The 14782-nt window shown below is 38.7% G+C and overlaps 1 protein-coding gene across 1 annotated transcript in view; it reads left to right on the top strand.

Annotated features, from left to right (window-relative positions):
- Nucleotides 1–14075, top strand: part of EFCAB14 (EF-hand calcium binding domain 14) — a 41463-nt gene extending 27388 nt beyond the window's left edge. The window contains exons 8-11 of the mRNA XM_061632887.1: nucleotides 736–810; nucleotides 8281–8389; nucleotides 9891–10022; nucleotides 11800–14075. Coding sequence (XP_061488871.1) covers nucleotides 736–810; nucleotides 8281–8389; nucleotides 9891–10022; nucleotides 11800–11975 — 492 coding nt within the window. The 3' untranslated portion in view covers nucleotides 11976–14075. The remainder of the gene's footprint in view (nucleotides 1–735; nucleotides 811–8280; nucleotides 8390–9890; nucleotides 10023–11799) is intronic.
- Nucleotides 14076–14782: the final 707 nt, after the last annotated feature.

The raw sequence follows: 14782 nt of genomic DNA, 5'->3' as shown, positions 1-14782 counted from the left end.
CAGGAAGCCCTCACCTGCAGATTGTAGTGATCAACTGGGTATAAAAGAGGTAAGATGATCTTTCAGGTATCCTGGTCCCAAGCTGTATAGGGCTTTGTACACCAAAAGCAGAACCTTGAACTTGAACCTTTCTGCATTATCCGTCAGGGCAGCAGCAACAGCATCGATGTTTGCCAGAGTTTCCTTGTTGTGATTGGAGAATTTGTTGGACAATCCTCAGTAGGATCAAGCTCAAAATAGGAAATCTCTCCTAAAAATTTCAAGGGCAATGGCATTTATGGCGGATGCCTCCGTGGATGCCATGCAGTTCACTGCAAGAATTTTGACGTTGTGCGTGCACATACTGTACAATTATTATACAGTCATGCTGATTGTTGATATTACATTTAAAATGTAATTACTCATACAGTGTTGTGGCCTTATTAATGTGCCAATTAAATCTCCAACCTACTTCTCTTTCTGCTTAAATATCCAGTGGGTTTTGCCTGTTGCAGACTGGACTATCTGAGTTCCCTATGATCTCAGCATGCCCAGAGAAGGTTAGGTTTATTTAACTGCTCTAGAGTTTCAAACGGTAGGCAAAGTGCTATTGCTTACTCTGCTAACTACATTTTAAAATCTGTGTGATCAGTCTCTAGTCTTAGAGTTTTTGTCTCATATGCTATTTTTGAAAAAAGTAAACTATATTTTAGAAGTCACAAGTTTGTACATTGCATTTTGTTTTGCCTCTTGCAGGTGGGTGACTTAACTACCTCGGCGAATGTAGATGAAGCAAGAAATGAAACTACTGAAAAAATACAGAATATTGAGGTAATTCTAGGGAAACGAATGTCTAAAAGCAAGTACCCTTGAAATGTTGTAGTATTATAGTGCTAGACCATTTTTCATACTTTCCCTAATTTACTCACAAAGACTGGACAGCAGGATAACAAACTCTATCTAGGGAGATACACAGCACAGTAGGGATTCACATTTCTTGAAGTACGTAATAAATCTCTCATCTGCAGTTTGACAAAATAGCTGGATGGGCTGGAGATCCCACTAGCTTGCTCTTGGGAGCAAGATACTTGGGGCACTCCAAAGAGAATGTCTAAGAACTTCCTAGATAATGATAAGAACCCATTAATCATATCCTTTTTTTTTTTCAATAATTTTTATTCAGATTTTCATAAAACATACAAGACAAAATCATAAAACATTCAAAGACAAAAAACAAAATCAAAAATAGTTAAACAAAAAGAAAAAAAGAAAAAAAAAACAAAAATAAAAAATAAAGAGTAAAATATTGACTTCCCATTTGTCAAAGATCAAATCAGTTATAAGTCTATAATATATAACAATCCTGTCTCTTAAGTCATATTATAAAATCACTTTCCTCCAGTAGTTATCTTACTTAATCATCAAATCTCATAAACATTACTTTATTCTTTCCACAAAAAGTCAAAGAGAGGTTTCAATTCTTTAAGAAATATATCTATCAATTTTTTTTCCAGATAAGCATATCGATTAATCCATCTCATTACTAATTATGATAATCTTATTGTCATAACCATAGTCAAAATAAACATTTCAATTAATCCATCACATCAGAATCTGTTAGGTTCAGTAATTTCAGTAGCCATTGTTCTATTATCCCTATTAGTTCCATTTTCCATCTTCCATCTTCAGTAGTCTTGTTAAGTCCAGTAATTTCAGTATCCAATCTTCCATTATCAGTATTCCATAATAATCTTGCTGTCAAAGCCATAGTCATATAGTAAGAGTCTGATGGGAATTACCTCTATCCCAAATATTTTCTTGCCATCCATTCTGAATAGGTTGCTGAAATACTGCTGTAAAATCATATCTCTGTTCTTTTTTTCAAAATACACTGGGTCATCTCTTGAAAGTTTTTCCATTGTCACATGGCTGCAGTTAATTCCATAGATTTTCTCTATATTGGGCTCCATCACATCATTCCAGTCCAGAAGATTATCCATGCCATTGATAACTTTATCTCTAGAATCTTCATTAATTTCTTCAGAGATAACATTGAGTTCCAAACAATAGATTTTATTTCTAAAGTCCATAGACTCCAAATCTTGTTCCTGTTCCACGTTTGTTCCAATCTCCGGGATCTCCTCTCTCACAGGGACCCCTATTCCAGTCTCCAGGGTCTCCTCTCTCACAGGGACCCCTGTTCCAGTCTCCAGGGTCTCCTCTCTCACAAGGACCCCTATGTCTTTAATCTCCTGTGTCTCCAAACAATAGATTTTGTTTCTAAAGTCCATAGACTCCAAATCTTTTTCCTGTTCCACGTTTGTTCCAATCTCCGGGGTCTCCTCTCTCACAGGGACCCCTTCCAGGGTCACCTCTCTCACAGGGACCCCTATATCTTTAATCTCCTGCTTCATTTTACTCAATTCAATTTTCAGCTCCTTACAACCCTGTCGCAGGTTTTGTTTCGTTATCTCAATCTCATCCATTATTTTCTGAAACATAGTTATTTCCAGCTTCTCAGCCACTTTCTTAATTGCCATTTTAAAAGAAAAATATAGGAAAACCACTTCTTATTTCAGCAACAATTGGGTTAATACTCCAAACTTGGTGACATCACAGTATAAACAGAGCAGACAGCCTTATCTCTCCATGCTTAAGTAAACAAAATGCAGTTCCCAGGATCGAAACAATTAATGGCGGTCGTCAGGAAACAGATTCGTCAAAATAAAATAGACCAAAAAGAGAGTAGTCTCAGACAATATAATATTCTTCAAAATAAAAATCTGGAATAGAAATCCCTCTTCTGTGTATATCTTTAGAATGCAAATCCAGGACAGCTTTTTGCAACAAAAACAGAGATAAGCTATTAATTAGTGAGTAGCAGAGAGAAGTTATGGCTCCCCAGTGAGATGTCAAAAACCGATCAATCTGGCAAATCTCTTTTAAACAGCAACAATTTAAGTCAAGTAAAAGAAAAATATAGAAAGAAGGGTGCTTGCCTGTTAGTGCGTTCTCTCTTAGAAGATAAGATGAACGTTCGCTTTATCAGATAGAGCTTGTTGTTGAAAATCCGTCCCACCTTCGTCGGCTGGACCTCGTCCCATAAATTAATGAGATCTGGTCGTCCCAACAAAAATAGGCTTTGAGGTTAATCTCTTCGTTTCTCCCTACCCGGGAGAAGTTTAATCAGTCAAAAAAAAAAAAAATCTGACTGATATATCTGAATAAGCTTCTTTTGAGACAGGAGCCCGTCTCAAAAGCAGGCACAGGCTAAGTCACCCTTCCCGGAAGTCCCCATTAATCATATCCTATAGGACAGAAGGTATGCAGATTATTGATGAAAGAAAATGACTGTTTTAAATGCTCTCTGTCTGAATTTAGTTGATTGGAGTAGGAAGTAACTTATTTTTCACAATCTACCCACTAGGGCAGAAAATATTACATTAAACTGGTTCGTGTCCATGCTTAAAAGGCACTTCATAGACAAGTGAAATTACTATTTTATTTTGACCATGGTAGTCTGTAGAAAAACAGTCTTGTAGCATCTTAGAGAAGAATAAGTGTTATCAGTTGATAGATATGATCTGTCAGTTCTTGAAATGGTTCCAGTCTGTGGAAGTTTATATGCCACAATAAAATTATTAATCTTTAAGGTGTTATAAGACTGTTTTCACCAATATCCTTTGATGCCAAATGGGGTTTAATCAGTGAGTACTCATCATATCAGAGTCCTACTTGTGCATTAGTTCCACGGAATGTAAAGTGCAGAACACCATGGGCCTCTTATTGTGTGAGTTACTCGTTAAAATGAACAAATGTTCTTCAATATTACAAGTTTGTGTGATGTTGAATTATATATCACAAGGATCTGAGAGTGTTGTATGACATCTCTTGCATGCCTTTTTCAGGATCACTGACAGTAATGTTTAGGTTACCCTGTGGATGGGGCGAAGGATAGGTCTTGCTTTTGGTTTTTAGTAAGAGTGAAAACTTGCTTATGGGAGAAAGTAAAAGGTGATCCTTGGATACTTTATTACAGTGTATTCCCTGCCCCCATGGTGCTGCAACAAGAATCAAGCCTGTTTCTGTCTGTATAGTTCTGCCCCAAATGTGTTCTGAAGGGTTAGGGGGGCCCAGAACAGAATATGGGGTTGCACCGAGGGCTGCAAGGGGGAGAGGCAGGTGAAGCCCCATTGCCCAACCAGACGTCTGTTCAGTTTTTGCACAAAGAGTAGTGGATTCAATGCTTAACATTTTTTGTATAATACATTAAACTTCATGCAAAACATAAAATTATGAAAAAACATTTAAGCATCCATACAGCTTTCATCTTGGGTCAAATATCTTACATATATTGAAAACAATTTTCCCTGGAAAGAGACATTTATAAGCCAAAGCTTTTTAGAGACTCTCAAAATGCCAGCTTTCCATACCTAAGGTGGATAATTTTCCTCATGATGTGTGAATACTTTAGTTGCTCGTATATTGACGGTACTTTGCCTTCCAAAGCTATAGTGTCAGGAATTAAAGCAGGACTTAACCATAATTATTCTCCACTTCCTATCTCCTGGTTCGTCTATTAATACGAAGCCATTTGTTTGAAGAGAGTAGGAAACATTAGAATTTGGTCATGGAACCCCTGAGCAAGGGAGATGTGCTCTAGTCTTGATGAATGAATGCAATACCATTTAACAAAATCAAATAGCCATTAATATGCAATTTTGCTACTTGTGAGTTGATACATTTGACCTACAGTGTGCAGAATATGAAATGAGTTTTAGATTATAACTTCTACACAGTCTAGTCAACAGTTGAACCAGAACTAGAGCTTTGTGGGTAGGTACCTAAAATAATAATAAAGAATAAAACAGTTAATCATTTTCCCAGTCCTATCTTCAGAACCTCAGTAGACATGCCAACATTCCCGCACGTCTTGGACTGTTGATGAATGCCAGGCCAACCCACAATAAAATATGTCATCCACAACTTGGATGTAGGGGGCTGACCTGGTGTGCATCACAGACATTTCTATAGGTGATCTGGGCAAGCCTGATCTGCCCCAGCACTTCCCTCCCATTCCGTCTCTCCCACAAGAGCACCAGCATAGAGACTTTGTACATGGTGTTGAGTTGGAGACATAGTACAAGGATCCTGTTGCTGTACTGCCCACTCCACTGCAACGACCTCCCTGGCTGAGGTGATCTTGGAGGTGGTGTTGGAACACTTGCAGACAATTGTACTGGGGAACTTCAACATCTAAGCTGAGGCTGCTTCATCAGGGCCCGCTCAGGGCTTAAGTTTCCATGACAGCCATGGGACTGTCATTAGCTTGACACACTGCATGTCATAACTCTGATTTTTGCCACTGAGCAGACTGGTGGTAGTTCATCTAACACCTTTTCCACAGATAGACAATTACCTGGTGAGATTTGATGACGTTACTAGTCCTCCCATGTAATGGAGGTGGAAACCAATTGTTATGATCTGCTCCAGAGACTTAGGGAATTTCAAGGATTCCAGAATGCTCTTGAAGATTTCTGATGCCCCGTTAAAGCTCTTCTCTTGTTATGGAATAGCAAAATAGAAAGGGCCATCAACAAATCCCCCCACCACATACCCTTTCTGATGCTATGGAGTCCAGACTGCACCCTGGTTTATCAGTGACCTTTGGACAATGAAGCAGCTAGAGCATAAGTGGCACAAATCTCATAGATCATAGAATAGTAGAGTTGGAAGGGGCCTATAAGGCCATCAAGTCCAACCCCCTGCTCAATGCAGGAATCCAAATCAAAGCATTCCTGACAGATGGCTGTCCAGCTGCCTCTTGAATGCCTCCAGTGTCAGAGAGCCCACTACCTCTCTGGGTAATTGGTTCCATTGTCGTGTGGCTCTAATAGTTAGGAATTTTTTTCTGATGTCTAGTCAAAATCTGGCTTCCTGCAACTTGAGCCCATCTCTTACCAAAACCAAACGTGGAACACATAGGCATGACTACAATATGCCAGTGAAAAGGACTTCTTTGTCACCATTGCATCTGCAAGTAGCCATCCAGCAGAGCTGTTCAGAATGGTAAGGGAGCAAGTGAACTCTGGATCACAGTCTGGTAACATCTGAACCTCTGGTAGCTGCTGTGTCATATTTGCTAGGCACTTCAAAAATAAAATTGCTTTCTTCCACATTGGCTTTGGTGTGTCTGTGTATAGCTTCAGAGTAGGATACATCTGGTCTTTTTTGGGATCACTTTCCGCTTATGTGGACAAGACATTTGAAGGTGTATGGCCAACTACTTGCTTTCTTGGCCCTGGCCCTTGCCCCTCATTGCTTTTTAGAGCTAGCCAAACGGGGCTGGCAGAGTAGTCCAGGCAGTGATTAATGCTTCATTGCAGGAGGGTGTGGTTCTCACCACCTTGAAAGTGGTGGTGGACCATCCTGCCCTTAAAGAAACCATCCCTGGACACAGAGACGTTGAATAACAACTGCCTTTTGGGGCAAGCTGCTCAAAAAGATTATGGCCATACAACTTTAGATTTTCTTGGATGCAGCAGATAATTTGGATCTATTAAATTGGATTTCAGGCCAAGGTTTGCAATGGAGATGTTTCTTGCTGCTCTGACTGATGACTTGCATTAGGCGAGTTGGGGAAAGTGCAGCCCTGTTCACCATGATCTCTCAAGACTTTTGATACCATCAACCACTGTATCCTCTTGGAGTGGCTCTGTCAGTTGGGAGTTGAAGCCACAGTGGAACAGTGGTTGTGTTTATTTATTATTTATTTGTTTATTCTATTTCTATGCCGCCTTTTGACCAAAAGGCCCTCAAGGCAGCTCACAAAAGAAAAAGAAAAAACACAAATACAAAATACACATCAGAAAAAAATACAGTGCACAAAAAATCAAATAAAATATTAACATTGTTAAGAAAATTGTTCTGCCCATAGGGCCAGTTTCAGATAGTAGCTTTGAATGAATTCTGCTTGGCCCCATGGCAATTAAGGTGTGGGGTTCCACAGGGTTCTTTTCAGTTTCCCAGTGCAATTTAGCATCTTTAAAGCTGCTCAGTACAGCAATTTTGGAGCTCTGTCACCAGTATGCAGATGACACCAGCTATATTTCCACATCATCTGAACGACATGTAGCTGTGTCAATGTTGAACTGTTGCTTGGAGGCAGTAATGAGGGCCAATAAATTGAAACCCGACAAGATGGAAGCACTGTTGGCAGGTGGTGCTCATGTCCAGGAAATTTGTGTTTGATCTGTTCTGGATGGAGTTGCATTCCTCCTGAAGGAGGAAGTATGTAGTATAAGGGTGCTACTACATCCATCTCTGTAATTTGAGGCTCAAGTGGCTTCACTGTTAAGGAATGGCTATTTCCAACTATGGCTGGTTCACCAGCTACAGCCATTCCTGTACTGGGATAGCCTGACCACAGTTATGCACATGGGGGTAACCTCCCATCTCAGCTACTGTAATGTGCTGTATGTAACCTTGAACACAGTCCAGAAACCACAGCTAGTACAGAATGCTGCCACCAGAGCACTGACTGGCACTTCAGAGTGCACTTATGTAACACCTATTTTGTGGGATCTGCAGTTGCTGCCTATATGATAACAGGCCCATTTTAAGGTGTTGTCACTAACATATACAGCCCTATATGTCTTGGGACCGCCCAGGCCTTGAAGTCTGCTCAGGGGGTCCTTGTTCCCCACTGTCAATGTTTGTGCATTGTGCGGAGACTTAGGGAAGGGCCTCCTCAACCGTCACACCCCACCTGTAGAATTTCCTTCTCCTGGCTTTTTCTATAATGAGCTGCTGTTGTCTAGTAAAAATATATCTGTTCACCCGTGCTTATGCTAGATTAGAGTAATCCTGGTCTAGATCATGGAATTGGATTGTATATTTGATTTTACGATTTTTTTAATCTGCTTTTTTAAACGTTATTTTAAGTAGCTGGTTTCACTGATTGCACTGGAAACCACTTTGTGTCATACAGTGATATATAAATGTTAAAAATAAATAAAATGATGGGTTAAATGAAATCTGAGTTGTTTACTTCTACTTGCATCTTTCTACTTCTCTGAGACTCCCTTTTTGTATAGCTAATTCTGTATCTATCATAATAGGCCAAAATCTTACTAGCCACAGTAGTCCTATATAACAAGAAACATGAAATGAATACTCAGATATGATGACTCTATGTAAATCAAGGATTTTGAATTTTGAACTGTTATATCATAGTTTGTCATTACAACTTAGGCTATAATTAGCAGGATTTCATTAGTGAAATATTTTTGAATTGTACAGAATACAGAAAATGGAGACTCTCAGGTATCCATGCTAAGAGAGAAGTTGCAGCTGATAAATGCTCTGTCAAGCAAACCAGAAAGTGATCGATCTGATGCATCGAAAAAAGGTGAATATTCCATAGTTTCTCATCCTACAGTACATTATTATTCTACTTTCAGTCTCACTGGGGTTTTTTTTACTGAATAATTTGCACTTCAGTTACAATTCTTGGGCAAGTGTGGTATTGAAAGGAGTGGAAATATGTCTGATGGCTGACCTGTATTTTAGAGCTTCTGACGTAAGCCTTCCATGGCTCATTCTTTATGAAGAGACAAGTAGCAATTCAAGGAGTCTGAAAATATAAGTGCACACTTGAGAAGGAAAGACTATTGGTAGAATAACATTCTCAACGGGAGCAATGGAGACATAAATTTCAGTCCCAAATTCATCAATTATATTCTAGTGCTGAGTTGTTTGTCAGCCTATAAACTGTTCTGATCTTCAAATAAACATATCACTCTTACTGTGCTGTCATAAAAAAGCAGGTTAATGGCTTTCAACTTTTCTAAGTCCCCAGTAAATGGTCAGTCTAAATATTGTTTTTCTTTGCATAATAGTTTGTACCCCAGGATAGATACACACATACTACATCAATTAGTATGGAATATACATTTCAGATGTGCTTTTCCCTTTAAAATGCACAAGAAGCAGCAAGTAGAAAAAGACTGGACCATTACTTTTCCATATTCAAAATAGAGAGGCCTCAGTCCCGTTAATATGAAAATAGAAATGGACTGCCTTCAAGTCGACCCCGACTTATGGCGACCCTATGAATAGGGTTTTCATGGTAAGCAGTATTCAGAGGTGGTTTTACCATTGCCTTCCTCTGAGGCTGAGAGGTAGTGACTGGCCCAAGGTCACCCAATGAGCTTCATGGCTGTGTGGGGATTTGAACCTTGGTCTCCCAGGTCGTCGTTCAACACCTTTACCACTACACCACACTGGCTCTCATTAATATACTGTGTATAAAATGTTAAAACATACACTAAGGCTGCAATCCAGTACACGCTTACCTGGGTATGTTCCATTGAACCCAGTGGAGCTTGTTTCTGAGTAGTCATGGACTGTAGCCTAAGTCTGGAGTCACCAGTGTGATTCCATGAGTGCAAGTGTGCCCACCAGTATCAGTAAATATCCCCTCAAAAATCCACAGTGCCTGACCAACTGTTCTTTCTGCTCAGTTCCTGTTTGTGCTGGCTAGGCCTCTCCTACATTGCACATGCCAAGATTGGGCATTAATGGGGAGTGTGCCTACATCATTTTGCCCAGTCTTTTTCTGTTCTTTTGGATGTGGCAGTCATTTTATTATGCCACACCCCCATGGCAGCCATTTTGTGACTAGTATCTTTAACATTTGTCAACATTCCAAAGATGCCTATTTGCCCAAAAACGTTGTCAACACCTGCCCTAAATTGTCCTCTAATGAGATCTCTGACTTATTACTGTGTTGAAAGCACTATAATCTGCTGTATACCATCCTAATGTAGTCCCCTTTGTGAGGCATAACTGTTTTTCTCTTATTTGCTAATTAATCAAAAGAAAATAACTACTGTAAAATTACTTGACAGGAGGAAAACTCCAGAGCACAACTTCAAAACCTACAAAACTTCCAAGACTTTCTTCAAGATCAGTTGGCAGAGGTTTTGAGGGAAATAGACACCCAAGGGACTTGTCCTTACCTGGAATATCCAACCTAGAAGGTAACTCTATTTGGTTTTGTTGGAGATAAATAGGCATTAGAAACATTAAACCCTTTTCTAATTTAACAGAAATAACAGTTCAGAGGAATTTGGAATGTAACATGGTTGATTTAAGAGTAGTTCTGCAAAAAGGTAGCTTTACAAACTTACATGAGGTAATGTTTAGAAAAACAAAATCTGAATGGCAATGTTTGAAGTACCAAACTATACATGATGGTAACTGTGTCACTTGCATTTGTGTGAATCTTTCAAAAAAGGGTAGATAGCCATCCCTGGGAGAGGCAGTCAGGACTGAGCTGTGAAAAGGGGGATTAATCCTTCCTTCCCCCAGCACAACCTTGACAAAAGGCACTTTTTCCTACCCCTTGCCTAAAGCTACTTTTTGTCATGGGAAGCATTCTATCCCATGCAAATAGTATTTATTGAATGGATTTTTACCCTCTTTTTAAGAAAACTTTGCCTGCAAGGCACTTCACAAAAACAGAATCATAGGAAGCTGCCTTATAGCGAGTCAGACCATTAGCCCATCTTGCTCAGTATTGCCTGCACTAACTGGTAGTGGCTGTCCAAGGTTTCAGACAGGAGACTCTCCCAGCCCTTCCTGGAGTTGCTGGGGATTGAACCTAGGATCTTCCGCATGCAAAGCAGTTGCTTTATCAGCTATGGCTCTTCCCTTAATAACAATATATTGTTGTTGTTATATGCCTTCCAGTCAATTATGACTTATGGCGACCCTATGAATCGGCGACCTCCAATAGCATCTAACAATATATGAAACACATAATTAAAACTAAAACCACACAACCACAAACACCAGTCAGAGATTGATATTAAGACATTAAAACAGCATAGCTCAGGAAAAGCATAAAATCACAGAATAAGATCACGGTGACAGCAGCCTAAATGAAATCGTTAAAATTGTGAAAAAGGCAGCAGTAAATAGGCTTGTTCTGCCTGCATAAAGACTTGCAAAGATGGGAAACTTGGGAGAGTGAATTCTTGTTTGGACAGTGATGTAGCTGGAAAAGATTAACCACTACTTTATTTACATTGCTATTTACATATTTTTAAGAATATTCTTGCAGCTGTAAGTGTTGTGTTTATCATCACATGTCATTTGGCCATAAGTGCTCAAATGAAGAACAACTAAGAATCTGAGCACTGGTAAACATCTATAAAAGCAATAGAAGATGGGCTAAAACTCTGACCAGGATTATCTGGCATGTTCTCAAGTAAATCTATGGTTGCTAGTTCAGGTTCTTGTGATAGGTTTAATATTTTAGCAAATACATGTCTCCAAACTTACCATGTTAAATGTCCAGTTCAGATGGAGCAATCTCCTGTGGATTATTATAGTGAGAATAAGTCATGTCCCACTTATCCCCCTTTACCAGCCCCTCCTTGCCTTACATGCTGACAAATTATTCTAGTGTGGTTGGTTTAAACCACAGTTTCCTGCTACCTCTGAAATGGAAAACTATGGGAGAATCTTGACTTACAACCTAGTTCCATATCCTGATTAATTACAGGCAACTGTAGTTTAAACAAATGGCAATTGAAGGACCAGGGGAAGAAGCGTGGGGACACAATGCAAGCTCTTGGCTTAATAAACCAGCACTTCCTCTACTAGAATGTGTATTACAGGCCATACGTTGTGTATTTTGTGTGTTTGCTCCAATAAGCTGATGTTGCTGATGATGGGCTAAAATTCAGGATGTAAGTGTGAGTACTTCTTGGCTACTGCCTGGATTTTAGAGTTACTTTTTTCTTCTTGCAGATCTTCAAGATTTATACAGGACTATCAACCAAGGCACTGATGGCAAGTTGTCCTATGAGGACCTGCAAAATTTGGTTGGGTCTACAGTGGTTGATTCACAGAGCTTTAAAGAATTTGATGCAGATGGAGATGAGAAATATTCCCTACCAGAACTGAGAGTGGCTTTGGATGTATAGTATCTCTGCATGTATAAATAACAGTATTGAAGGACTACAGTAGCTATACAAGAAAAACTGATAAGTAAAAGCTATATCTGGCACTTTTCCCAATGATATACTAATCTTTGCAGCTAACTTAGTGTATGACACCTTTTTAATTGGCTAAATATGGAAAATACTAGAAAGCTTTTAAATTTTGATCTGATTTAAGAGATATTGACTCCTTAGATTTTCAGTTCTAAACTCTAATCCAGAGGTAATTAGTGATGCCTAGGAGCCCTGTTGACACATCAGTAGCAAATAACTTGTTGAAATTTCTTCAATTTTCACAGCAAACAAGTGCATCTAATTTTCTCTGGATCAGGGCCAGAGGATGGAATCCTCCCATAGTATTGAATAACTGGGGACTGCAGAGTAATTGAACCATAACCTACACTAAGAAATTTAGCTCAAAGTTTTTATTTCCCTTATAAGGGAAGCTCTTGTCTTCAAATTAGAATATGTGTGTATATATTGACAAACATGTATTTTTTACTTCAAATTTGCCTTAAATTAGCTGCACTTTAGAATAAAAAACATAAATGCATCTGTCTTCACAGAATGGGACTCTTCTGCTTGTAAATATTTAAAATTAGATCAATTACATCTGAGTCAACTTGGCAATCTATTTAAGGTTATAAACCCAAAGTAAGTCATGTCAAGGCTTAAAATAATGTTTCTCCTAGGGATTACACTTGGAGGACTCACTTTTTCCATAGTTCCATGGGAATCCATGGATAGCATTCAGATATTAAAGATCCGAATGCATATACCACTCTCTCAGAAGGACTTCCATTCTTAATGTTGAGATTAAATAAAGTTCATATTTATTTTATGCTCTGAAAAACGTGATATAGGAATTATAAGTAGGTATTTCCTTCTACTGGTATATTAATACAGATTATGATTGGTATTCTAACTTTAGGAAGAACTTAGTTGCATCTTAAAATATTCACTGCAGCCTTTCCCCCTTGATTTGATGACATGTATTGAATTGATCTTCCTCACCTTAATACACATCTCATAAAATCAAAAGTGGTATTAACAATCACTATAATTGTCATTTTAGTGCTTCTGATATGGTTTATATAAACCAGGAACGGGTTGAGGTGCTTGGAGCCAAACTACATGTTACATTGAGTGTATCTTTGCATTTGTGCATAGTCCTTTTTTTAAAAAAATCAATGTGGGGCCCTGATCCAGATTGGGACTGTGGCATGAGTGGAAGCTGGTTAACCCTTTCCCCCCTGTATCGTTGCTCTGATGAACATCCTGCCCCCTTGAAATTGCTATTTGCCTCCCATGCAAACAGCTATGGGGGAAGGATATCCATCTGGATCAGCACATAGGGTGGTGAGCACTACAGTCCAGATCTGGATTTGGGGACTCTAGATTTGTTTTTAAAAGTGCAAATATGAAGACTCATTTAATGTAATGTGTGGCTTGGTCCTTGATACGGTTTCATTGCTTAAACTTAAGAGTTCTTGATATTTTAAGCTACTAAATCCCATTGGAAAAACAGGTAGGGACAGATGCAGGATAAGACTTTTTTAAAATAAAAAGTAAATGAAGCTGTTTGTTCTCTGGATACTAGAGAACAAGTACTATAAATAAACATTGAGCATCTAAATTTGAAGTGACATCCAAGGTTTTCTAGAACATAAAGACTTTGGCCTTTTCAGTTTTAATTTTATTAGCAAAGTAATATTGTGCACAACAAAATGCAGGCTTTTCAGTCATTTGAATATGCATGTCATGGATGACAGTGGTTGCTGTCAACAGAACACTAGTGTACAAGGAAATCTGATACAATGTTGGTTACTCTGGTGTAGATGAGACAGATTCCTCCAAAAATATTACAATAATAAAAAGCCTTGAAAAACCAATTCCCTACATAGGTTGTCTAGTTTTTTACTACTAGTTTCCTGACCTGGGCACGTTGCCCTTGCCCAATAAAGCTGAAAAATGCAAAATATTTCAAGATTATTGAAAATCAGTGCTGTATCAGACAGCGTCAATCACTTTTATATGCTTTCTGTATAAAACTATTGACCAAATTAAATAAAGCAATAAAAATAACACTACCAGTATTAATTTGTGCCTATGTAACATGAGTATATGCCAGAATGTTGAAGGTATTTTTGGAATACTGATTTGTATAATTAGTATGAAAGGGAGCTCTCTTCCAATCCCACTGTTAGACAAATAACAGAACTTTTTACTTGTTTTTGAGATGTATTTCTGCCATGATAGAGAATGCCATTCAAAATCTGTGAAAGATTCATGACTGATTAGATGCTCAACTACTGAGGTGATAGTTCTCTAGGACTCTATCATCTCAATTCTCATGAAGGGAAAAACTTGTTTGGAAACCATCCCACTTGAAAGCTTACCAAAGCCCAATTCATATGAGCAGTAAGGGGACTATAAGGAGTCTTGTGAGTTGAATTGATTGTCGTTCCTTCCCACACCAGCATTTCCCAGTTCCTGAATGGTGTGTGACTTATGTGGGAAAGAATTACATTCAGTCAATCTCACTGATAGAAAAAGAGGTTTCCTCACTACTTGGGTAACATTAACCTTAGCCTAATTTCTTCTCTCTGAAATGGTAACTGTGATTGTGTGGCATGACTTTCACAGGAGGAGGACCTTTCAAATAAATGTGGTTTGCCATGTAAACACCTGAAGTGGTGCAATCATATGGAATGAATATTGGGTGTTAGGTGTAACTGGCAGTCTTCAGAATGTATTACATTTAATGTGGTTTGTTAGACTCTTAATTCTAG

This window comes from Rhineura floridana, chromosome 6 (genome assembly GCF_030035675.1).
Source record: "Rhineura floridana isolate rRhiFlo1 chromosome 6, rRhiFlo1.hap2, whole genome shotgun sequence".
Taxonomy (NCBI): domain Eukaryota; kingdom Metazoa; phylum Chordata; class Lepidosauria; order Squamata; family Rhineuridae; genus Rhineura; species Rhineura floridana.
This window is presented reverse-complemented; position numbering and strand designations above follow the sequence as displayed.